Source organism: Rhipicephalus sanguineus, chromosome 3 (genome assembly GCF_013339695.2).
Source record: "Rhipicephalus sanguineus isolate Rsan-2018 chromosome 3, BIME_Rsan_1.4, whole genome shotgun sequence".
In the NCBI taxonomy this organism is placed as follows: domain Eukaryota; kingdom Metazoa; phylum Arthropoda; class Arachnida; order Ixodida; family Ixodidae; genus Rhipicephalus; species Rhipicephalus sanguineus.
In genome coordinates, this window is record NC_051178.1 from 178,684,129 (window position 1) to 178,710,974 (window position 26,846).

At 48.2% G+C, this 26,846-nt stretch overlaps 1 protein-coding gene across 1 annotated transcript in view; it reads left to right on the top strand.

Annotated features, from left to right (window-relative positions):
* Positions 1–26,846, top strand: part of LOC119386134 (chondroitin sulfate proteoglycan 4-like) — a 71,651-nt gene that overhangs the window by 35,340 nt on the left and 9,465 nt on the right. The window contains exons 6-11 of the mRNA XM_049414228.1: positions 6,998–7,270; positions 8,820–9,338; positions 9,805–10,250; positions 12,244–12,495; positions 14,765–14,867; positions 16,446–16,646. Of these exons, the coding sequence (XP_049270185.1) occupies positions 6,998–7,270; positions 8,820–9,338; positions 9,805–10,250; positions 12,244–12,495; positions 14,765–14,867; positions 16,446–16,646 (1,794 nt within the window). The remainder of the gene's footprint in view (positions 1–6,997; positions 7,271–8,819; positions 9,339–9,804; positions 10,251–12,243; positions 12,496–14,764; positions 14,868–16,445; positions 16,647–26,846) is intronic.

The following is a 26,846-nucleotide window of genomic DNA, read 5'->3' on the forward strand; positions in this document are numbered from 1 at the left end:
AGGCCCGAACACACGTACGTGTTGCAGCGCGTCAACGCGTGACTTTTTGACGCGGCGCCGCGCCCTCTCCCTATGGGGAGAGTGGGCGCGCGGCTACGCGAAGCTGCGCGCCCTCCCTCTCCATAGGGAGAGGGCACGGCGCCGCGTCAAAAAGTCACGCGTTGACGCGCTGCAACGCGTACGTGTGTTCGGGCCTTAAGGCGCCGGCTACTCCTTAGCTCTTAGAAGGGTCGAACACAGAACATACAGGGTCCAAAATTTACATATAAGACAGCGTTCTCACAGTAAGACAAGAATATAACAAATACGCAGCACATACAATATACAATTTGAATAACACCATGACATTCCAATATGACGTCTCGAAAATTCAAGGTGGTTCTTTTAGAACTGAGCTATTTCATTGGGTTGTAGCTTTGCTATAAATTATCCCATTTTATTACGGTTTGCGACAAAACTTTCAGGAAGGATGATAATTTAATGGCCCTTCCCTCTTTTTGATATGCAATGCCGGAAAAGAAAGAATAAATAAGAAATAACGAATTAAAGTGGACGAAAAACAATTCCCCGCCGATGGGGAGCAAACCGGCAGTGATTTATATATTTCTGTCGCCATGCCTGTACGACCTGTCGTGTGCGTGCAAAGTCATAGCTGTGTAACATGATATGGCGAACAGGACACGGATGAGTGCAGAAGTACCAACAATGCCAACTTCAAATAAATTGTATTCCACACAAAAAAGTCTTTTTATACTCCAGGAGAAGCCACTAGTAGAGCACTGCACGGGCCGTGATTTTTCGGCCCGGGCCCGGCCCGGGCCCGGAACTCGTTCAAGTTTACCCGCCCGAGCCCGGCCCGGTGATTCAATGTGCGACCCGGGCCCGGCCCGAACCCGAGAAAAAATTTCGCCTACCCGGCCCGGCCCGACCCGACGGCATATCAGGCCCGACAGAGGCCCGAGCCAATAATATAGGTGGTGTTGCCAGAACATAGAATCTACAGCAAAGTGTTAAGTAGCAAATATCTACGCTTTGATGGCGAATGTTTCGCTAACAATTCTACTTTCAGCGGTAATTTTGTGTAAAAAGGGGCTCACGGTGGAAACAGTTGAGTGGACATACTGGGTACAATGAATGTTTGCTCGGCAATGGTATGCTACAACTGTTTTTTTTTTTTTGCAAGTGCAATGGGGATCATCAAGAGCGTTTTGTAGCCGATATTGCAGCAAGGAAAGTGATTTACAGCATGAGTTCAGTTTCGATAGGAAGTACAATAAAAACAGGGGACAGAACAGAACGCTCTCTTCAATTTCTTTTATTGCGCTCTTTACTGAAACTTAAAACATGCTCTAACGACAAAAGCAATCGTGCACACGGCTTCTGGATGTGTAACACCTGTCATCAGCATTGTAGCACCTTGCCACAGCAAGATAGAGCGAGAAAGCCAGGTTTATTACCTTTTTATAAATACACTAACCTAGATAAAAATTATAACGAACCGTGTGCACCACGTATACTTTTAGAAATACATATAGGCAGCCAAAAGGACGAAAAAAGTATTTGTGACAGCCTTATTTTCATGTATCACACCTCTGCTACTATATACAGTCCATAAGTCTCATGTGGCATTTTTTATAGTTTATTTCTTCACGTGTTATTATGTAAAAAACCAAATTATCTAGAGATTCCGGCTTTAAGCTCGCCATCCACCGTTGCATCACATATCCTGCCATGCTAAAGTTTCTCGCACTGTATGCGCTAGCTGCAGGGGTGCACATCTGCCTTGCGAATTGTGAAGTCGTCGGCAGTCGTTGCTCTGAACTTCTACCACTGGAGCAAATTTAGGATGTCTTTGTGGACCTCTGCAGAATGAACGTAGCTGTGCTCCTTGTCCCTTCATTTTTATCGTTCCCGAACGGCGTGATACCATTCATCATCACCTATAAAACTCTTCTTTGAGGGCTTCTCCTTGCAGTTTTCAGCAGTGTATATTATGCACGGCTTGCGCCGCGCTCTTTTTTTTTCCATATCATAATCTTCTATGATTTCCTAACGATGTTGTGCTGGTAGAGAGAGAGAGAGAGAGAGAAAGAGCAGAGGAAGGCAGGGAGGTTAACCAGAAGTTTGCATCCGGTATGCTACCCTGCACTGGGGTTGGGGAATAGGGGGTTGAAAGCGAGAGAGAGAAAATAAATAATAAGAAAAAAAACAATCACCACCACACACACAAGCTGATCACTGGACTAAGCGGGTAGGACTGGCAGGAGGTGGACAAAGCGATTTCGATCGATCTATTTTCGGTGTTCATTACAGTTTGGTAATAAAGGCTTGAATAAGCTTCTCGGCGCTTATTCATTGGATGCATATGTTTCGAGGCAAAGGGACATCACCCGGCACGGAATTCGTAATTGCCTTTTTTTCAAGCCTGATACTTCGTCAAGCGAATATATTTTGCCTCATGTTTTATGCTATTTGAACCTATGCTATTCCTACACATCCCAAAGGTGTTGCGGCAGTGTCGTGTAGCTCTCGTGGAACCACCTGGGTGGTTCCACGAGAGATCGAACATGGCCTGTCCGGTCGATATTTTTGTTTTGTCTGGGATTTTTATATGTTATGTGGGCACATTCAAAGTGCACGGACCCAAAAATTTTATTTTCCAGAAACGCTTTCAGCGCGCCAAAAAAATATTTGAAGGAGACCACGCGGGCGTCCTGTTTTAGCTCACCGCAATACTTTCGGATTTCACGGCCGAATTGAACGCGAACTATAAACGTTGTGTCGAACATTTTTCTGTCGGTTGCAGTACGCATTACTTTGAATTACATCCATGCTTTCTTTACGCCGTCCTCAAAAGGAAAAAAATGAGGAAAAATGCCAAACACAGCCCGAATTAAAAAAGTTTGCTAAGTTTGGTGCGCCCTGGCGTGTTTCCTATTTGACACAGAAACTTCGAAACAATGTGAAATATAGAAAAAGAGCGTTTACAACATTTCAGCGGAAGATCGTTTTCCTACAGGCAGCGCAAAAGAAAAAACATAGTTAAAGAAGCGAGTTTATTCAAGAAAGCTCATTTTCAAAAATAAAATAAAAAAGCTCCGATCTCAATTTTGACCACACTTTATCACCGAAGAGCGCTTATGTCAGTGAAAACACGGTTTTAATATCATATGTCCTCATTTGCTTTGTTCTCGAGATATAACGGGCCAAAGTGACCCTTGCTGTGCGTGCTCACTTCAATGCGATTGATGATTGTTATCAGCTTGCATACTGCGTAAATCTACAGTTCTAATTATTTTGCCGCAGCTAAACTTTGCTCTGGCGTCTTGTCGTCAAGGGAAATGCATTATCAGATTTTATTTGCGTCTAGCGTGTGCGGGGGTGGGCTGCTGGCACCCTCTAAAGGGCTAATGTGTACGCAGTTTGCAGGCCTACAAGCGTCATAGGAAAGTGGGCGCACCTGTTCAAGATATCAGTCGCTTCTTCTTCCTGAAGAAATGCCTGGTCTACCTCATCGCGGGTCTCATAGATGTAGACAGCTTTTCCTTGAGGCGCGTAAAGCAATACTAGCAGACCTTGCAGGTGTCGCGAAGATCCTCAGCCTATGACAGTAGTCTGGAGGTAGGCAACAAGAAAAACAGCGACGAAAAAAACTTGACGCAATGAAAATGTTTTTCTCAGCGATTTTCTTTTCGTGAACGCATAAATAATCGGCACAGAATACTCGGACCTAGCCATGGGCCGTGCGCATCGTGTGCAGTGAACAGCTAGACCAAGAAACGTCTGAACAGCGCCGCACACATTCTCTCACTTCTGCGCTGCTGTCATGAATGAGTTTCCATAACTGCTCATGGTTTCACATTTTATGCCCGAGGGTGTCTAACGCTTTGTGCTGTGATAATTAATTTGTGGGCCACACTCGTCAAAATTAAGGATAATGTTCGTCTGACTTCACCAGTGATCTCCGCTGTTCTAAACGTGGAAAAGCACTTTTGTGAAGTGCCAGCCAAACATAAATTGGGAAGCGTCGGCCCCTTACGGCTTAATCATGCCGCACCGCACGTTTTCTGGCTGCTGAAACGCTGAGGTAAAGGTCGAGATGATACAGGAAGACGTAATCTGCGAGGCCGAAAACATGTGAAAGCGGGAAGCGAAATAAACGGCTCGGAAATGGCTGAGATAACATTTTACAAATGTTGTTTAGGCACAATGTGCGTCGAATGGGGAAGATGGTTAGAGCCAGGGGCGTAGCCAGAAATTTTTTTCGGGGGGGGGGGGGGTTCAACCACACATTATGTATGTTCGTTCGTGCGTTTGTATGTGTGCGTGTATATATGCGCAAACAAAATTGAAAAATTTCGGGGGGGGGGGTCGAACCCTCCCAACCCCCCCCCCCCCCCCTTGGCTACGCCCCTGGTTAGAGCGTCCACGTAATGGAAGGGAAGCAAGCAGGCAGTGAGAAAGCACCTCCTAACAGCGCGCCTGCTGATTGTGGCATTTAGTTACAGATTAAGCTGGTCTATCGCTGCATAGAGATGATTTGTTTGGTTTGCAAGGCAAGTTTTGCCAAACTCACGTAAAACATTTGCTCGCGGAGTCTCGCGTGCTCCTCATTAGCGAATAATGGCGGGGTAAGTTGAGATTGTAGGCTGCAAACTGCACCCCACCCCCGCACACGCTAGACACAAATAAAATCTGATAATACATTTTTCTTGACGACAAGACACCAGAGCAAAGTTTAGCTGCAGCAAAATAATTAGAACTGTAGATTTACGCAGTATGCAAGCTGATAACAACCATCAATCGCATTGAAGTGAGCACGCACAGCAAGGATCACTTTGGCCCGTTATATCTCGAGAACAAAGCAAATGAGGACATATGATATTAAAACCCTGTTTTCACTGACATAAGCGCTCTTCGATGATAAATTGTGGTCCAGATTGAGATCGAAGTTATTTTATTTTATTTTTGAAAATGGGCTTTTTTGACAAAAGCTTGCTTCTTTAACTATTTTTTTCTTCTTTTGCGCTACCTGTAGGAAAACGACCTTCCGCTGAAATGTTGCAAAGACTCTTTCCTATATGTGACACTGTTATGAAGTTTCTGTGTCAAATAGGAAACACGCCAAGGCGCACCAAACATAGCAAACTTTTTTCATTCGTGCTGTGTTTGGCATTTTCCCCCATTTTTTTCCTTTTGAGGACGGCATAAAGAAAGCATGGATGTAATTCAAAGTAATGCGTACTGCAACCGACAGAAAAATTTTCGACACAACGTGTATAGTTCGCTTTAAATTCGGCCGTGAAATCCGAAAATATTGCGGTGAGCTAAAACAGGACGCCCGCGTGGTCTCCTTCAAATATTTTTTTGGCGCGCTGAAAGCGTTTCTGGAAAATAAAATTTTTGGGTCCGTGCACTTTGAATGTGCCCACATAACATATAAAAATCCCAGACAAAACAAAAATATCGACCGGACAGGCCATGTTCGATCTCTCGTGGAATCACCCAACTGCATAGAGCAGGGGACCCAGACACGCGGCCCATGGGCCTCTCGCTAGAGGCCCGCACATGAGTGTCCTCGTCCCATTTTTTTTTCATTTTCTTTATAGGTGCGTTCTTAAGCTAAACACGCATGACACGTCTAAAGCCTTTTTATGTCGTGAGGCACCCCCTGCGGCGACCATGTGTTATACCTAAACGTGAAACGAAACCACATATTTCAAAATCGGCGTCCAGAGTTTAGTCATGTTGAAGATAGGTATCGATATGTTGTTGGAATCCTGCCGCCAAATACCCTTCAGAAACGACCCATATATGATATATCGGAAAGCTCTTCTTTTAAATGGCAACGTTAGCTGACATTTGATACGACCTCCAAATAGCTTGCCTCACATAAAAAAGCGTTTTTTCGAGAGAAAATGTGAAACATATATGCATGCACAACGTATGTGGAACAAACTTGAAGGGGCAGTAGAAAGAAAAACATTTTTACTATTATCAGTACATTACTATTTTGCAATTCTTAAATCACCACGCTCGCCGGGACAAGACTCTTGGTAAGTGAGAAAACGCGCAAAAAGGTAAATGCGGGTGGCGACACCCCTTTGAAGTTCGCGCAGCAGACGCCGTGACATCTTAGATTCTGACGGCGTCTAATGAGGCCTACGTAGTTCCTAATCAATAAAAATGGAGTACATTGACCTCTTAGGGGCCCATAGACTTAACATAACGACTGTCAGGAATTTTTGTAGAGCCAATGTCCCCCAAATACGACAAATAGAGTTTGAAATCCGTGATGTCACGATCGGAGTCTCGGCGCGAAATTTAAAAAAGGGAATTTTGAAATTCATTTTCTCGTCTGATAATAAACTTATGATGGCGAAATGAATGACATTGGAATTCATAGAGTACATTTTAGTCTACAATGATTCAGTGCTTCACTATAGTGTCCATTTAAGAACCGATCAAAGTCCAAGCCCGGCCCGACCCGAGCCCGCCACCTCAAACCCGGGCCCGGCCCTAAGCCCGGAGCTTCAGGCCCGAGCCCGGCCCGGGCCCGCCGTGAAAACTACTTTACCCGGCCCGGCCCGGCCCACGGGCCGGGCCGGGCCCGGGTTTTCGGGTAGGCCCGAGCCCGTGCAGTGCTCTAGCCACTAGTGCCAAAGCGCGTGACGACAGATAATCAGTCGGGCAGTTAAACAGCAGCTAACGTAAACTATCGTACACCTCATGGCTGTCTAACAGATAACTCTTCCTGCCTCGTCCTCTACTCGTCCGTGTCCTGTTCGCCAGTATCATGTTAAATATCTATATCCAAAACCAACTAGCCCAGCTATCTACGCTTAGCACGCAAAGTCAACGCATGAGTCGGCAACATCCAATACCGCTAAAGCTAAGAGCTCTCTGCATATAATAATAGTCTCGCATCGAAACCTCTGGTCGAAACAGTCGAGTGTTGCTTGTGGCCTTCCTCAGCATTCTGCCTTGAACGTTTCAGGAGGACATTGACCGGCGCCTGGTGAGCTTCGTGCACCGGGGCCGCGAGGCGGAGTCGCACGTGGCGCTCGGGGTGTCGGACAAGGGCGGCGGACCATCCGTCTCGGACAGCACGCAAACGGTGGTGCTGCGCGTGGTCACCTTCGAGCTGAGCCTCGCCCTGGTCAACAACACGGGCCTCATGGTGGCCCGTGGAGGGTGGGCGACCATCAGCTCTGCCAACCTGTCCGCCGTCACCAATGCACCCGACCAGAACCTCGAGATACGCTACGAGGTACGCGCCCTTGTGTGTGTGCCACGTACGAACAACAATCGAAGAAGACTTCTTTCTTTTCCCTCTTTCGTTATAGCTTGTTTTGGTTCTTGCAGCTGGTGGTAAAGAAGAAAAGTAATTAGGTTATCATTTGCTGCACTGTGACTGCATCGCTTCAGCAGCAAGAAACAATGTAGCTTGCGAGAGAGAGAGAGAGAGAGAAATGTAATGTGGCTTGCAAGCATAAGCGCACTCAACCGCTCAAGAGGTGCACAATGAAAGTAATCAAATACGGCAAAAATAACTCGGAGAAATGCAGGGCGACTTAGACGAAGACAGGAGACACAGATAGACACAGACGAGCGCTGACTGACAACTGAGTTGTAAGTGATCGCTCTTTCTGAGTTTTCTGTCGACGGTATAGTCTATGCCTCGGTACTATGTGTCGGTACTAAAGTCAAGGTACTATTGCAAAAAATAAGCCGTACCTACTGGCGCATCTATCAAGATCATACTTGTTAACGTTACAAAAAAAAAATAAGTAACCGATTACAATTGCAATTACTTCCTATAAAATATTATTGATTACAGTGGTCAATACAGTCCCCGAAAAGTAACTGAACAATTACAGAAATGTAATCGATTACTTTTGCGTTACTTTCCTTCGAAATATTATTGCTGTAACTCAAGTATACTAAGACTACTGTAGCTTGTATATATAGAGGGAAGGATGAAGGATTGAGTGAAGGCTGGGTGGCTTACTGTGGTTTCCGTGATATAGTGTTACAAGTTGTTAACTTTCAACAGGAGTTGTTTTTCGAAGTTGTCGTCGCTGATTCTTCCACGTTTTCTCGTTAAGAGGTCAGCAGCTACAATGAACATTCTCCCAATGCATGCGCTGGAGGGAAGGTCGGCATTACAACGTAGAAACACCTTGCGCACCAGCTCGTAGTTACGCAGTGCTTCGATGCTAGTGTCCACGTCCTCTATGAAGCATCGCGCTTCGCTGTTTGCCGGCGCTCGGGTGAGGCGTCGCAGGTAAGACCAAGGAAGAGGTGAAAAAACAGGCTCTGTAACATCTGAGATCACGGCGGGTCCATACAGAGCGGTCGCATATTTTTCGGGAAGAGAACTGCCGTCAAAGACTGGTCACAACTTGATTTTGGATAAAGAGTTATTACCGGTAATCAATTACAAGAAAATGTATTTGATTACAAGTAATCAATTATTTTTAACGCATTACGTAGAACTCTGATCAAGATATGTTTTGAGTCACTTCAAGGTTATACTCTAAAAGGTGCGGTCGTTACAAAAACGAAAAAAGAGTACACCAACTAGATGTAATTCATAGATGAAATACATGAATCGGACCGATTAACTGTCTTCTGAGAAAACTAAGTGGTCCAGCATGATGAACGTACTTTCTTTTTTTTCGAAGGCCTGCCCTGAGACATAGTACAACGCGGTGCCATGGATACGCATGCAACCTTGCTTCATGCAGGAATTCACTTGGTACAGTTATGCATAGTTTCAAGGCCTCTTCCAATTATTCTCACTCCCTCTTTTGCAGGTGACAAGACCGCCTCGTCGCGGTACCCTGGAGCGACTCAAGAGTACCGGCCGATGGTCTCCCGTGGGACACTTCAGCCAGCGGCACATCGTGCGCGGCAAGGTCCGCTACGTGGATAGACTCAAGGAGGATCCTCATCCCACGCCACCGATTCAGCCAGAACCTGGCAAAGACGGCGCGGTGGTGAGCGCGCCCAACGAAGACTCGGCGGCCTCGGACAGCTTCCAGTTCTTCATCTCGTGCGCCAGCGCTCGAGCAGGACCGTACGATTTCCGGCTGTCGTTTGAGAGCGTCCAGGCGGTGCACAACGAGCAACTGACCCTCGAGGGCGTGCTCGAGGGCGTCGTAAGCGCCGCACATCTCACGTACGCCTCGTGGCCCAAGCCGTCGGCTGCCGACGCCGTCGTCTACACACTCGAGCAGCCGCCGCAGGCCGGTAACCTGTTGCTAGCGGTTCTCCCGCACGGCGCCGCGGCCCCTGTGGTGCTTGCGGCAGGCAGTCAATTCACGCAGCTGCAGGTAAGGAGATGGGTTAAACACGGAACGGCAGAATTCAACAACTGAAATATGTGAGCGTTTAGGAGTAAGTCCGATCCAGCCGTGCTGAGGTCAGGGTGGTGACGTCACACCGTTATCAGCCTATTAGATCAACCGCAAGACCGAAGCCCTTCCCAGATATATTCACATAGCTACACTTTTCATGAACACAAATGTACGTACATGCATGAGAATGTAGCCCTTCTTTTGGCACTCATTATGCCAAATTATGCCAATTTCACTGATCATCTTCGGACGCGAAATACCACCGGCTACCATTTTTGTGGTTTACTATGAGTTACTATTACACTAATACATTTATACATTTATAATTATGGTAGAGCAGCACTAGACAACGAGTTCGTGTATTCGTTGTCTAGCAATACCAAAGCATAATTATGCCCACCTATTTGTCATCCTTCAACATTAATGTCTTCTATGCACGCAGATTGACCAGGGACTGCTGCGCTACCAGCTCAAACGACGCGCCCTTACCCGCGTGTCGGACGTGTTCCGATTCCGTGTGTCCACGGACGGCGGAGCGCAGGCACGCGACCAGGAGTTCCGCGTGTGCCACATGCCCAAGGACGCCGTGCTGGTCAGCGAAGAGCTGACCGTCGCCGAAGGTGGTCAGACGGCGCTCGGAGGGCTGCGACCGCTGCTGCAGGGTCGCCGGGCGCGCTTTAACGTCACACGCGCGCCCAGCCACGGCGAACTACGCCTTCTAGACGCGACCCGAGAACGCGTCGAACAGCGCGCCGTGCTCAACTTCACTTCGGAGCAGATGGAGGCCGGTCGTCTCGTGTACCGGCACGACGACTCCGAGAACAGCCTCGACGAGTTCGACTTTGTGGCCTACGAGCAGGGAGAACGGTTGTTGTACGGCACTTTCAGGTAACGAGCGCACTTACTTTACATGTATGCATATATGTACAGTACGGTCCACTGTTAAAGGGAGCACTCGAATGAGCACCTTTCATGTTGTTGGCCCCCTAAGGGCTAGTGCATGTGGAAAGATTGTTCGTGCATGTTAACAGTCTGCCATAGGGGTTCAGAACTGTCAACCACCAGTAGTATTATGCAAATCTAAGCCACAATATTGTTGTAGGAGCGCGAAATTCATGCATACCCGGAACACGAGTGTTCCCTTTAACAGTGGACTCGTCTGTACATACATACATACATACATACATGCACACACACACACACACACACACACACACACACACACACACACACACACACACATATATATATATATATATATATATATATATATATATATATATATATATATATATATTACCAGCAGCGACACCACGGGACATGGCGGTCCACAGTAACCTGCTTAAAACTAACACGCCAAGGATGACAAGGCGCCTTCGACAAAGATAGGTCCTCCTATCGAATAGCCCGCCAGCATGTCTAAGGCACTTACTCCTGCTCGTTCAATCTATCCGCACTCTTTTGTTTCCACCTGTCGGCTTCCACCTCGACTTCGTATGCATCCGAGTCACTTGCGTGACCGATCGAAACTTGTCTGACCCTTATATCTTTTCACTACGCTTCATCAAAACTATCTGATCATCATGTTTATTGACCATGTCGTTACACGACTCGCATGTCTTTTCAGTACATTTCATTGCATCTGTCTGATCATCACGTTGACTCGCATGTCCTTTAAAACATAAGAGAACGTTGCTCCCTTGGCTTGCACGTATGCACCAGCAGTGTATATTGCAGGTCGGGTCAACTGACACCGACTTTGCGTTAGCGATACGGCTATACCTTTTTTGTGCGCACTGCCTATGAAATTGCTGACACGTCTTCAGAAAGTGTAACTCGACAAGGCTTTCAAGGCTATTTACGATAACCACATCAGTAGTAACCAAAAAAACCTATGCAGCAGCGTCAGATGCACAACTTTGCGCACTGAAAAGCGCGCTGTAAAAAGCTTAACGCGTTCACCTAAAACGAACGTAGTAACGATAAGGGCACGACGCCAACATGTTGGAATCTAGTAAACCTATTCTTCAGATAGTATGAGACGTCAGCATTGGTTTTCCACGGTATGTGGAGAACAATTGCCGAATACAACCAGATTCTCGGATCGTATGAAATGTTCGTTCTTGGCCAACACCTTCGCTTCTTACTTGATGTTAACAATATGTTCAGCTCGTTCATGCTCTTTACGAACAGAATTGCGAACGGCCATCGGTGCATATTAAATAGGGTGAGGCTTGTCTCATCATATCTAATGCGTTATTTTCCGGGCCACGCAATCACTTTGAAAATACGTGAACGCAGTAGACGTGCTCAGTATTGCGGGCTGTGCAGACTCTGCACCGTCGACGACAAATTACAAGGAGAAGGCATGATTGGTGACCAATGTTACGTGCCTCCGTTAATTACTTGGTTATAGTAAAGCCGAGAAAAGAAGTAGTCAAGAGAGCATCGCTTTTCCGTGTTCTTTCACGGCATCTTTTTTTTTTTTTACTTCCGCACTGCTCTCTCGTCATTCTGTTCTCGGCACGTTTTAATAATAATTGCTGCGGCTTTACGTGCCAAGGCCACGATATCGTAAGCAGAGACGCCGTATTGGAGGGCTCCGGAAATTTCAGTCACCTGGGGATCTAATGTGCACCTAAATCTAAGTACACGGGCCTCCAGCGTTCTCGCCTCCATGGAAAATGCGACCGCCGCGGCTGGGATCGTACACGGGACCTTCGGGTCAGCAGCCGAGCACCGTAACCACCGTACCAGCGCGGTGGCTTTCTCGGCACCTTCGATCAGTGTGGTCTTACATTTCTCTAACTTCCGTCAGAGCTAATGCGTCACAGGACACTTGCTAGTACTTCCGTAACCTGCTGTGTGTACACGTACGCAGGATCTCGGTGACGATGCGCAATGACAACCCGCCGGTTCGCGTGGTCGACCGGGTGTTCCAGGTTGTGGCCGACTCCGAGCGGCCGCTAACTTCTCAAGACCTGCGCTACGAGGACGTCGACTCTCCCCCCTCGCAGATTCAGTACACACGCCGGGACATCCCAAACGGTGCCCTGTTTCACGCCGACAACATGGCAAGCCAGGTGTACCGTTTCACGCAGGCCGACCTGGACAGCGGGAAGATAATCTTCCGGTGAGTACGCGCACGACGAGAACTCGACGCTCCGGATTAGCGGCTCTTGATCTCTACGACATCGGTGGTTTGACTGTTCTTCACGACAGCAACGTTCTTTCGCTGAGCGGAAAACAAGATGGAAGACTTTGACGCACGTTAGTGTACACTGAAGGAATGAAAGCCTGCGGAGGTTCTCACTAAAACAACGTAGGATGGCACTGGGGCATTCCATTTTTTTTTACAGTGAAGTTGCATATGACTAGGGGAAACCAAAGTTCGTCCGTCCTATGTAAACCAAAACTCCTAGTGCGTTATGTGCTACAGAAATTGGACAAACCCCACTACTCACCACTGGTCCACTAACAATGAAGAAGTCGTCCGCGGGCAAAAAACGTGTCACAGAAATTGGGCAAATCCCGCTACTACTCGTCCACTAAAAATTAAGAAGGGAATACACGGGCAACAAACACCAATTAAGATTTCTGGTCAAACATAACCGATAATTGGGGAGACTGTAATGAACCGTCGAGATTAACCAGTGATAAACACCGGGGCAGCACACTTCAGCTTCACTTGTTAAACATCTGTACGGAGTGCATGGGCTGTGATTTCTTCAGTTGTTTTCCTGTAGTTCTGGTAGCTTGCACGTGCTAACGCAATCACCTATAAATTGAGCGAAAAGTACAAGTGGAACTGAAGGGTTCTATATGTTTGTTATGAGCAACCACATGAAGCAACCAGACAACGAAGCCAAAAGAAAACATAAAGTAAACTTTTCTTTCAGCTGAAACGTAGAAAGCACGACGAAAAGAGAAATGAAACTGGACGAAAAGCGAACTTGTCGACGCTAAGACCACATCCTACATTTTCTCGCACGATGCCCTACCAGTAGAGCTATGGTGATGGCTGTCACCCCGCCCGCGTTCTTATGTGCTTAACGGAAAGGCGAGCAAGTTGGTACTGATTCATAATGGTGTAATAGTAGCGCAAAAAAAGACGAAGACAAGAAAGTGAACACCACAAGCGCTTGTGGTGTTCACTTTCTTGTCTTCGTCTTTTTTTGCGCTACTATTACACCATTATGTGCTTATCTATGTGTACTGGATTTTAAGCCCTAGAAGTGTTAGCCAGCGCCTCTTGACAATTGCGGAGAATATAGAAAAATTATCTTTCGGCCGCGTTAATTCCACATTGCAAGTTAAACGTTGAAACGTCGCTGGCTCTGAGTCGTATAGATTTTACCGCCGGTAGCATAACATAAAAAGAATAACGAGGAAGCACATAAAGTCAAGGCTGAGATAGTAGCCTACGAACATGCATCGAAAGCACATTTCTACGCCCGAAAAGAAACTTAATTGAGGGCATCAGTCGGCTAGACTGATAATCCCGCCTTCGTATGGCAGGTTGATACAAGTTCCCTGTACTTTCCATGAGCTTGCATAATATCTGAACGCAGGCACGTAGGCAAGGGGGGGGCCAGGGGGGCCCGGGCCCCCCCCGAAATTTTTCCAGCCCTCTATATTCCCAGGGTACTTTTTTTGTTTTTGCCATGGAAAGATTGTCTTTCGAAAAATTAGGCCTTGGGCCCCCCCCCCCCCCCCGAAAAAAAATCCTGGCTACGTGCCTGTCTGAACATTGATTTTTCGTACTCAGTCGCTAAACGTAGTCTAGTGCATAGGTTGGCAAACTCACTCGTGAGCGACTCACCAAGAATCACTAAGACTCACACCAACCCGTGAATCCGAGTCCGAGCGAGTCCTCCTAAATAAAATTTTGGTGAGTTTGTGTGAGCCCAGTAGAGCAAAAAATTAGTGAGTTTCAGTCCGGGTGAGACCAGACCAAGCAGAGTTTGGGTAAATTTTATCCTATATTAGTCCGGCTGAGTGGAATTTTAGGTTGCCTCAACTCGATTGGGCCAGAAGCAAAATATATATTTTTGAGTGAGTTTGAGCGAGTGGCGTTTATTTTGCCCATCTATGGTCTATTGTCATCAGCAATGAAATCCAGGCGGCTGCAAGCAAGCGCAATATATGCGCTCCACACGATCCTGTATTCTTCGACGTATAAAACTCTGTTCTCCTTCCTCTCCAACACAGACAAAATATTTGTCGTTTTTTTTTTAAGAAAACAGCGTACAGAAAAAGAGGACAAAAGAGAGGGAACGAACACAGCGTTCGACTTGCCATTTTGATACAATGCATTGTCATTCTACTTCATCAACTGTCCTTAGTACAGCAAGTATTGTAATGCTCTGGCATGGTATTTACTTGTGTTTCTATCGATGCAGGCACAGTGGCGCACCATCAGCCCGTGCCGTACTATGGGTGACCGACGGACAGTACTACGCCTCCGGGGTGCTCGAGATCCGTGCCTCTAAGCCATTCGTCAGAGTAAGTCAATAAAGTTATCTATAACGTCAATTCTTGAAGTTTTATGAGTACTTGGATATTGCGTGATGTGATGCCCTTTGGCTCTTGCCTTCCGCTGCCGAGCTCGAGGTTTCGATTTTCGACTACCGCTGCTGCATTCCAATTGGGGCGGAATGTAAAAAGTGCTCGTGGGGTTTGATCTAGATTCATATTGAAGGATACCACGTAATCGACACTGATCCATAATGCGTCCCTCACAGCCCGCGGGTTGTCTTCGAAAGTTAAACTATGTGATTTTGCGTTTTGTTCTAAATGATCCACGTTACGAAACACCACAATATGACAACATCAGAATGAATACATAAATCTATTAGAAGTTGTCCGGCAAGGTTATCTCAGCTTCACGCAAAAAAAGACTTGCCTTAGTCAGGATAACAGCTGTTGTTCTGACTGTAGTCAAAACATTAGCTCCGGACTGTGGCTTCCTTGCACTTTTATTCAAACGAATATGAGCCTTGCGCAATTTCTGACTAATACGACAGTCGCAGAAGAACTGGGGCCATTTTCAAATATCTTAAGCTGGAGTGACATGTAGCGACAGACAGCAGCCAAACGTGAGGCGAACGGGTGATTGCAGGTGACCTTCGAATGACAAACTGAAATCTACTTCTTATCTCTTCTACCGACAGCAACATGTTTGTTTAGTAGTAATCTTTATTAATCTTTATCAGTGAATATTTCTTCATCGCTAAATGACGCAGGCGAGCATGTTGATTACAACTGGGCAGGTGCTGCAGACTTTTCGTATGATGGTTTATTTTTTACATGTCAAAACACACAGCAGAGAGAATATAGACATATCTTTCTCGATTGCGAATACATGATATGAGAATAAGAAAGGGTGCTGGCGTCCACATGGCGTCCACAACACTGCACGGTGTATAGTCAAGTGAAGGTGGTTCGCAGTTCTCAATGCTGCGAGATATAAATCTGAAGACATCTGTAGATGGAAAAGAATCGCAAAAACGCCCATTCGCGCGTCGTGAGCTAAATTTCACCTTTGTAAGAGCTGTAGCTTCTTTGTGTGAAGCGTGCGTAACTGCGCGGGATTCGATACAAGAAACGTTCACAAGTGCTGGTCCATCTCTCCTGTTACGTCTGTGGCAACCTTACAGTTGAAGAATCTTTTCGGTGCACTGTAACCCACATTCCGAAGAGACCTCGTGAAGAACTCGTGAAGACCTCGCTTCGGTGACAGCCACCTTGATGCGCCTATTCATCCAGTTGTCGCATGTACCAAGAGAAAGATGGAGCCCGAGTCAGCATCAGCGCTCACTGTCTATACCAAGAACAACCAGTTCTAGAGACGGTGCGGCTATAAAACGACTGACAGTACCCTGTCCATCGCTCTATCATCGTGTCGTCTCTAGCTGTGCTTGTTCTCTTCCAAACGATGCACCAACCAGTCCTTAGGTGCACTCCTACTGTCTACGCCGTCTTTCTTGTATCTATTGCGACCGGTGCCCCATGTTTCCCAAGCGACAGTGCAATTCATTTTGAAGATGTTTGACGATCCCCTCATGCATAGCGTCCCTGCAGGTGGCAGTCAATACGGGACTAGTAGTGCGGCGTGGCGATGCGGCACCGCTGAGTTCGGCAAACCTGTCTGCGGAGACAAACCTGCGCGCCGGAGCGGGAGCCATCACCTACAAGGTCACATCTCATCCTCGTCGCGGACTGCTCATGGTCGGTGGTGCTGAGGCCCGGCAGTTCAGCCAGACCGACCTCGATGCTCAGGCCGTACGTCTCAATCCTTACAGTCGCAGTGTGATCACAGAGACCGCTTCAGTGAAGTGCCTTCGTCGGCGAGTACTGTTCAGGTTATTATGAAGACTTATTCGTCAAGCTAAAAGACGTATGCCGCAATTTAAATGATTTCTATTTATAGCACTTTTTCGAAGTTTTCACATTGCATGAAGTAACCAAACACGCAGACATGCAGGTAGGAAGGCGGGAAGGTAGGCAGGCTGGCAAGAAATAATAGATAAGCCAGCGATGCGCCGCTGTCTCACTAAAGTTGTGAAAAAAAATCACAGCATATCCACGGAGTGAATGATGATGAGTGGGCGAAGCTGCGGAGGTTCATCGGTAAACCGTGAATCTTCGGTGAATTCTGCCCAGTACATCATCACCGACGTGAGATCGGGCGCGTTTATACTAAAGGTTCGATGAGTTATGACGACTTGCAGCTCACTTTAATTTTACATGTACGCTGTGAATTTTCATTGTTTAGAAAACCATTGCTTTAGAAAACATCTGGCGTCTTTCGTTAAGCAGCTGGCGTCCTTTCGTTTTGCTTTAGAAACATCTGGCGTTCTTTCGTTTTGCTTTTAGAAAACATCTGGCGTCTTCGTTGGTTTATTTCATCAATCAACGGCGTTTTGAACAAAATTTTTATTGTTTAATCACGCACAGGAGAAATCTCACCAGGCACTACCTTGGAGGTAAACAATGGCTGCTAATGGGAATGAGAGACAGAAGTCGGCTTTTAGCTAACACTTACACTTCTACTTCTACTAACGTTTCCTACTGGAACATGCCAATGGCTGCTAATGGGGAATGAGAGACAGAAGAATTCGGCTTTTAGTTAACGCGCACGCTGCGAATTTTTTATTGTTCAACAACGCACAGGAAAAATCTCCCACCGGCACCACCTTGGAGGTCAAGATCTGGTACTAGCGTTACGACTGGTTACGCACTACTACGACTACGAGAGACGAACGGGTGCCGCCTTAAGGAGCTTCGCCCCTAAAAATGTAAAACTGATTGTGTAGTGACATAAATGAGCTTATGTTGTAACGGCTCTAACTCACTTGATAGAAAAATCACAGCATATCCACGGGGTGAATGATGATGAGTGGGGCGAAGCTCCGGAGGGAATCATCGGTAAACCGTGAAACTCTTCCGTGAAATTCGCCCAGTACATCATATAAAGAGTGTACATCATATAAAACATCTTGCTCAAGGTGTGCTTTGCGTTTTTCGTAGAAATAATTTCTTTATCATGTACATTAAGACGAAAATTTGAAAGCTCACTAGAGTATATCGCCCGCAAAGTATGTTTTTTAGTGTGATTTAACTCCCGTACGGCAGGGTCCTCGCGCCGTTGCCGATCCACCTCGCCCGTTTCCGATCGGGCAAGGTGGCTACATTCTACTACTACAGAGTATGGAACGACCCACACCCTAAGGAGCTTCGCCCCTAAACAACCATCGCTGACCCCTCCGTCATATGAATTGGTATAGCACGAAACTGAAACGTGTCTTCACAGAGGTAGTTGAGCGTTTATTGTGCATTGATATATGACAGCTTGTCCAATGTCTATTGGTGTTTGGCAGCTATAGCACCGTCAATGGACAGATTTAGTTGAGCGTCCGCAACAGCTTTACGGACGCAGCCTGCCATAGGAAATGGCTGGCAGGCTGCGTCCGCAGAGCTGCTGCGGACGCCCAACTAAATCTGTCTAATAACAAAGAAGGACGCACGAAACGAACGCACAAGTATACTCAGGACGAGTGCGAACCACCAATTGTCACAGTTGTTACTTTTTAACACGAAAGTGTTTAATGCCGGGGTCCACCAAGTACATCCGTTATGGATATGACGTTGATGAAATATACGCCAACGGGTGAGAACGAAGAAAACCAAAAAAAAGATCCGCCGCTGGGAATCGAACGTACGACCTTGCGGCCGCGACGGTGAGCGCCCGATGTTCAACCGAGCAAGCTACGTTGGCAGATGGTGGACACCTCACGAACACACCTTATATCTTTCACACATTCTCTCTCGCACGGTGCTCTCTGTTAGCGATGTAGGTAGGCGGGGCAGAGCTAAAGCCCCTTGATCTTGAAAGTAGCGACACTCTCCTCCGCGCGCGCGTTTCCCTCCTCAATTCTCCGGCATCCTCCCCACCAGGGGCGGGGAGAAATCCGAGGAGAATCGGCCCCTTGAAGCATTAACTGAGAATCTGTCCCTTAAGAAACAGTCTTGACGAAAGTGGGCTTCCGATGAAACATAGTGACAGGAGGAGGAATAAACGTTTATTGAAACCAGCAATTTGGTTGGCTGGGCCTAGGCCTCCCGTGGGACGTCGAGGTCTTGCCTCTCCGCCGCCTCGCGGGCCTTCTGGGTCGCCGAAACATAGTGACAAATGTATATTTTTTAACACGCTTCGATAAATACGCGGAAGCGCTTCGAAAAAAATGAGTATATCCAATGGCGGCTGGTTGGTTTACCTCTCGTCGCCGCTTCGGCTGTCCGTAACGCGGAGGTGTATTAAGCACACATTATGTAAGCATCATAAAGCATAGATGAGAATTTATTTCATAATGATGGTCTTGACGAGCTCAAAGAAGGTAGCCAAGAAGGAATCTGGCGGTTTACTTAAATTGAATTGGCCGAAATGAGTGGGCCCTAAACCTTTTTGTGCCAATGCTGCTGTCAGACACGCACGCGCATATGTATACACGCGCGCATACACACATGATATAGACGCGCACGCACGCACATACATACACACACGCGCATACACACACGTTACAGACACGCACGCACATACACACACGCGATACAGCCACGCACGCACATACATACATACATACGCGCATACGCAAGCAGTACAGACAGGCATCCACATACACGTACACGCGATACAGGCACGCACATACATACAAACGCGATACAGACACGCACGCACATACACACGCGATACGCACACGCACGCACGTACGTAATACACACGCGCATACACACGCGATACAGACACGCACGCACATACATACACACGCGGATACACACACGAATCAGACACGCATGCACATGCATACACACACGGATACACACGCGATAGACACGCACGCGAAAATACCCACAAACGCACGCACGCGCAGGCACACACATACACACACATACGTGCGCACAAGCACATACACACGCGCCAATACAGACATGCACAAACGTACGCAGGCGCATACATGCACACATACGTGCGCGTACGCACACACACAGGCGCGAAGACACATACACAAACGCACGCACACGATGGCGCACACATGCACACATACACAAATGCACGCACACGCAGGCGCACACATGCACACACGCAAACACGTGCGCACACGCACATACACACGCAGGCGCACACATGTATACATACAAATACGCGTACACCCGCGCACACCCGTACACATACGCCTGGAGGGTTCGCGCGCGCGTGGAGGGTTCATGGCGTGCGTGAGCAACTAAAGGCACGCGAAGTTTGCTTGCGCGCGTTTTTCGTGACGTCAGGGTCAACTGACTGGGAGGTATCGTGCGTCGCAGCCATTCAGCGTTGCCGATGCGCCGGCGCCGCAAGAGAGAGGGTGAAAAAAGAGGAGGTTGACGGCGCAGTGAGGGTGTGGCGGCATGGATAAAAGAGCGCCGCTACTTTAGACGGAGCGGGGCGGTGCCGCCGTCTGTGAGAGGTGAGAACTAATGCGTCACGATCGACACTTACTAGCACTTACTCCGAGATTACGTGCGATATCGGAGGTCATGGTTAAAGCGTCTTGATACCAGCAAGGGACACTGGCCGCGGTGGCGTCGCCGAGGCACCCTAGAAGCTGTCACATTCTTTGCCTTTCGCTTCGTGTTAGCGTGCGCCGGCTCATTGTAGTAGTGCAGCTTGCACATGCACCAACGGGATTTCTCCGCCGCCGACTGCTTCGATTGCGAGAGCACCGACTAACAAAACTGCTGCAATACGCGTTGCAGAAAGGACACGATTTCGACGGGCGAATGTCATGCGTTGGTGGAGCGAGACAGAGGCCAGCGGGACGCACGCGTTTGCGGCTCAAGCTACGAACCTCTGCCTCCTGTGTTGCTGAAGCGTAGTGGGGTAGTGAATGCATGAGCACAGGCGTCGTTACCCATTACTAGAAAGCAGACACCGTGCCGTTTCTCTCCTTAAATGACGACGTTTCGAAGAAGTGCATATCGGGTACCAGTGTTGATTATGAGCTTGTTGATGTCACCTTTACGCGGTATTCACGATTCGCTGTGTCCAAATTTATGTTCACAACTACAGCTACCACAACGTTTTAATCATGGTTATCGGCGTTAGTCGTCACGATGAAGACATGCCACTAGGCGTCAACATGGGTGCATCCACGTCAAACGGTGCTATAGCTGCCAAACACGAATAGACATTGTACAAGCTACTACACAATAAGCACTACTAGTGCGAAGACATGTTTCACTTCCGTGTTATACCGATTCCTATGACGGAGGCATCAGCCATGTTTTCTTGTGTTTGAGGATAAATGGTCGAACCTGGTGACGAAAATGGCCAACCTTCACATGGGACGGGAGACAGTCACCTTTGAACGTTATTCTCACACAACGTGTGTTACCAAGGCGGCCGACGTTCACAATGACGTTGTCTGCACTCGCTGGCTTTATGAGCACAGTAAGGTCTTCGTTAGGGATTTCGGTGTCAATGTCGTAAATGACTCCTGCTACGGTGGCACCATCGGATGGTATGATGGACCTGACTGTGATTTTTCCCAGCTGCGTTACTTGCTGCAGCGTGCTCAGCGCGCTCGGGTTCATCACATCAATTGCCAGGATGTTTCTTCTTGTATTTATCCGTACATCTTTGATTTCGTTCGGCACAGTGTTCTCAAGATACAAGGAGAGCGCTTGCCTGTTCAGCACACGTAGACTGTCGGTAGCATTCAGCGGCACAAACAGGATGGAGTGAGGCCATCGCTGAGGCGCTGTTTTCACGGTGGCCGTACTTGACGCCGAAGATGCATTGATGATTCGTCGTTTGGCCTTGCGGTACAGGACGGGTTGAAAGCCGTCTTCCGAGGACTCGTCGCCCGATGCGGAGTACAGCTCAGTGTCCTCGCTCTCGCTGGATGTGTTGCCTCGCTTCCTCGAAGCGATGCCGGCGGTTGAACTGGAACCAGGCGGCGCCTCGTGAGGTTGTACGTCCATCACCGCAATGTACGGGGTAATAGACCCCACAAGTGCAGCGAAAAGTCCAGAAAATCACAGAGACGAGCAAGATGTGTTCCGCAGGAGAATCACTTCGTCTTCGTCCCCCAGACTGTGCAATGCTTCAACTGCCACAAGATCGGCCACGTGAAGGGTGTTTGCACGAACTCTGCAGTGTGCCCCCGATGCGCAGAACCGCACTCGGAAGAAAACTGTAACGCTACCATATTGAAATGTCCTAATTGTCAAGGTGCTCACAGTGCTTCTTCCAAAGAGTGCCCGCGCATAAGGAAAGAGATATCTATTATTAAACAAATGGTGCGAGACAGCTCAACCCACAAAGAAGCCGCTGAAAAAGTCCGGCGAAGACGACGTCGCCGTCGAAGGTCTTCACGGCGGGCAACGTCAACTTCAGGAAGTAAGCCGACTCATCAGGGAACACCGCCAGCTGCAGTTTCTAGCACGGCAAACACAGACGTTGGAAAACAGAAAACGGGCAGATCTCTCTCTACCAAGGAATGGCCGCCACTTACACGTAGACGACTTGAGGAAGAACCACAGCAGAAGCCGCCCTCATCAGAGCAAGCTGCTACAACAGAGGACTTGCGGAATACAGATCAGCAAGTTATAGCTCTTCTGCGACCCTTAATAAATGCCATTCGCGTGTTGTTACACAACATGCACACAACGACCGCCAAAAGTGCACTCCAAGTACTGGACGCTCTGAGTCCAGTACTGGCAGCCCTTGAGTAGATAATGGCTCACCAGCCACTGTCATTCAGGGAAGAGGTCCGAAAGGCAGCGATATTCCAGTGGAATGCCCGGGGACTGAGATCACGCCTCGCTGATTTCCGTAGGTTCGTGTACACCAATATGTTTCCCATTATCGTCATCTGCGAGCCGAACTTACCGAACGCAATCAGACTCTCTGGATATGAATTATTTATGTCTTCTGAAACTGCTGAAAACAGCAAGGTTCTTATGTTTATTCGCCGTGACCTCACCTACATTCATCAGCCGGTGTCCCAGCACGACAACAATCAATATATATGTATAACAGTAAAGAAGAGACTTACCGTCACTGTTGTGGGCGCCTACCTTTCTCCATCAAGTCGATTTGACCATAAAAGACTACAAAGCATCCTGTCATCAACTCCCCACCCGTGCGTTATCATCGGGGACTTCAATGCTCATCATACACTCTGGGGAAGTAGGAAGATCAATGCTAAAGGCCGAAATTTGGTGTCCTTCGCCTCCGACAATGAACTTTTCTTGTTAAATGACGGCACTCCAACGTTTCTCCGTGGTTCAACGTATAGCAGCTGTCTTGACTTGGCGTTTGTCTCACGAAGCCTCGTCAGGCATGCTGGGTGGTTCCCGGACATAGAAACGCACGGGAGTGACCACATTCCCACATATGTCAATATTGAAGGTTTATCCCCTTCCAAGATACGCGATAGCGTTCAAAGAGTGGATTGGACAAAATTTCAATCTCGTATGGAAGAGCAATGTCAAGCGAATAGGTCACTTGACTTAGAGGAGACAATCAAGAGCACGATACACGACACTACGCGTACTCTCACGTGCTCTTCGAAATTAACGGAATTCGACATAGAGTTAGAGCGACTTCTAGCGATTCGCCGACGTGCTGAACGAAGACACCGACGCACGGGGGCAGTAGAAGACTTGCGGACCGCTCGACGTCTACAGAAGAAGATCCAGCGCCGGATAGATAAGCTTGAATCGCAACGTTGGACTGCTTTCTGTGAGTCGCTTGACCCTCGTAAACCTCTATCGCACTTGTGGAGGACGGTACGAGGTCTGCGCACAAAACCTATTCAGCGGTCCCCATTCAAGGCTCTAGCCCTCTCCCAAAAAAGACCAGATATAGACGTGGCCGAAGAATTCTGTGCCAGATTATCTGGCCAAATAACAGCAGCGACCAGCTTACTACTATCAAGCAGTTGTCCGCTACCACGTGATCCCCGCATGGATTTGCCATTTTCCATCCACGAACTCAAGGCAGCACTAGCTTTGTGTGTACACACGTCGGCACCAGGGCCCGACGGAATTTCTTACAGAGCCCTGCGTCATCTGGGTGAGAACGCGAGAATGTTTCTCCTAGATCTGTACAACGAGTCTTGGAGAGATGGCTCGCTCCCGACAAGCTGGAAGACCAGTCGCCTAGTTCCACTATTGAAGCCTGGCAAGTCACCGTTGGAGCTCTCATCCTACCGCCCGATTGCATTGGCAAGTTGCGTAGGCAAAGTTATGGAGAGGATGATCCTCGGACGCCTGGAGTGGTACTTGGAGGCCGGCAATAACGTCTACCCAGATGCAATGGCAGGATTTCGACGTGGTCGATCATCGATTGATAATGTCATTGACCTGGTCACCTTCGTTCAACACGAGAAACGCCGTAAGCGTCTCTGCGCTTCCTTGTTCCTCGACGTCAAAGGGGCGTACGACAACGTTACACATCAAGCCATCCTGACCGCTCTCGAAGAGGTAGGAGTGGGTGGTCGGATGTATCGTTGGATACGTAGTTATATCTCAATGCGATCCTTTTTTGTGATCACCGAAGACGGCCAAACCTCCCCACATTATAGCTACCGTGGCGTCCCCCAGGGCGGCGTACTCAGTCCTGTGTTGTTCAATCTTACGCTGATTGCCCTCCTTGAGCACCTGCCAAGCACAGTTAGGCTATCAATGTACGCGGATGATATCTGCATTTGGACGTCCGCCGTAACACGCCTGCAGTTGCGAGCGAGAATTCAAAGAACTGTCGCTCAAACTGCCCGTTATCTCCGTAATCGAGGCCTGGAGATTTCTTCCGAGAAATGCGCCCTCGTGGCTTTTACGCGAAAACCTATGAATAATTACGGCGTAATCATCAATGGCCAAACTATACCGTATATTCGGTCATACAAGTTTCTGGGTGTCATAATCGACAGGGATCTCTCATGGAGCCATCATGTATTGTACATAAAAAAGCGGTTGATCGGCATCTGTCATCTATTGAAGTTCTTCGCAGGAAAGACTTGGGGAATGTCACCAAGTGCTATGCTACAGCTGTACAGGGTACTTTTCCTCGGCTTCCTGCGCTACAGCTTGCCCGCGTTAACCAACGCAAGCAAAACAAGCCTACGAATATTACAAAGTGTTCAGGCCCAAGCGCTCCGAATTTGCCTAGGCTTGCCTGTTAGCGCATCGACGGTGGCTTCTATAGCGATCGCCAGAGACCACCTCATCAAGACGCACATTGACGTTGAAAGACTCAGGACACATATAAGACATCTTGCTCGGACTCCCCGCCACCACCTAGCCTCTTTACCAGCAGACAGACCATGCACCTCTTTTTGCCGAACGGTCGCCGCGTATCGCGAGTCATTACCAACATGCTTCACGCCCGCCGCGAGACCTTCGATTCCTCCATGGTGCCTGACTCAGTCTAACATCAGCCTGGTGATACCTGGCATCCGTAAAAAGGCAGATATGTCGGCACCAGCTCTTAAACAGCTCGCTTTGCTCCTGCTATATGAGAAGTACCGAGGCTCACTGCATGTATACACCGACGGCTCCGTTATGCCGAACAGCTCAACCGCAGCTGTCGTGATACCTATGAAAGCCACAACAATCAAATTTAAGACCTCTCACCTTACGACATCGACAGCAGCAGAGCTCGCAGCGCTTCTTGCCGCATTACATTTCATTACTGATGAACGGGCACAAAAATGGACGATCTTCAGTGACTCAAAGGCGGCACTGCAATCACTTCTGTCACCTTTACGCCGCGGCCCGCACGAGCAACTGGTATTTCAGATTGCAGAAGAGACGCACCATTTAATTGATAAAGGCCATGAAATAACTTTTCAATGGCTTCCAAGTCACTGTGGGATTATCGGCAATGAACGGGCCGATCAAGCTGCCCGTTCAGCCCATACAGAACACAGTCAAATAATAATACCGTTCTCTAGAACTGACGCTGCTTGGAAGCTCCGCGTGCTTGCTCGTCAATGCACCACGTCGCAATGGAACCAGCCGCACTTCAAGCATGCGCGACTATATTCCCTGGACCCAACTCTCAGCCTTCAAATTCCTCCAGGCCTTCGCCGACGTGACGCTACCCTCCTGTGCAGGTTATGGTTGGGTGTCGCATTTACGCGCGCGTACGCGTGCCGCATAGGAATGGACGACACCGCATCATGTGACCACTGCGGCAGTGATGAAACAATTCGACATATTCTGTGCGACTGCCCACAGTACTGTTCACAGAGACAGTCACTTTGCAACGCGCTCGATAAGTTGGACGACCTCACTCTGTCAGAAGAAAGAATCCTGCGCCATCGACCGGACCAAACGTCACAGAAAAAGGCTGTGCAAGCGCTACTGCGCTTTCTGCGTTCAACTGGTCTCTCAGAACGGCTCTGACTGGAACGTCTTGCGTGTGTGTGCATGTGTGCGTTTTTTTTTTCGTTTTAATTTTATCTCACTCTCTCTCTGTCCTCTTTCCGACCCCTATATCCCCAACCCTGTGCAGGGTAGCAAACCGGTCGCTCGCACCAGGTTAACCTCCCTGCGTTTCCTTTTCATCTATTTTCTCTCTCTTCTTGTGTTTGAGCAGCGCGCTCCTTTCGCAAACGCGGCCGCTGCAACGAGCGGAATTACCTTCGTGCGCTCTGTAACTTCAACGGAACCTTTGCGGTGAACGCACAAAACGTACAAACCGCCCCCATCACGAGATAAGCGTGCGCGCATGGGCGACCACGCCCTGTAGGGGAAAGTACTGGTGGAGGCGCGCGCGCGTCACCGCATCGCAACGAGCGGGGCGACGACCTTTAAAGTCCCTTAATATATAGAAAGTAGCGACACTGTCCTCCATACCCTCTCCCAAGTGTCCAAACCTTATCTATATCCTCTCCCAAACGGCCACCGTGCGGGCGCCGGCCCCATAATCCGGCT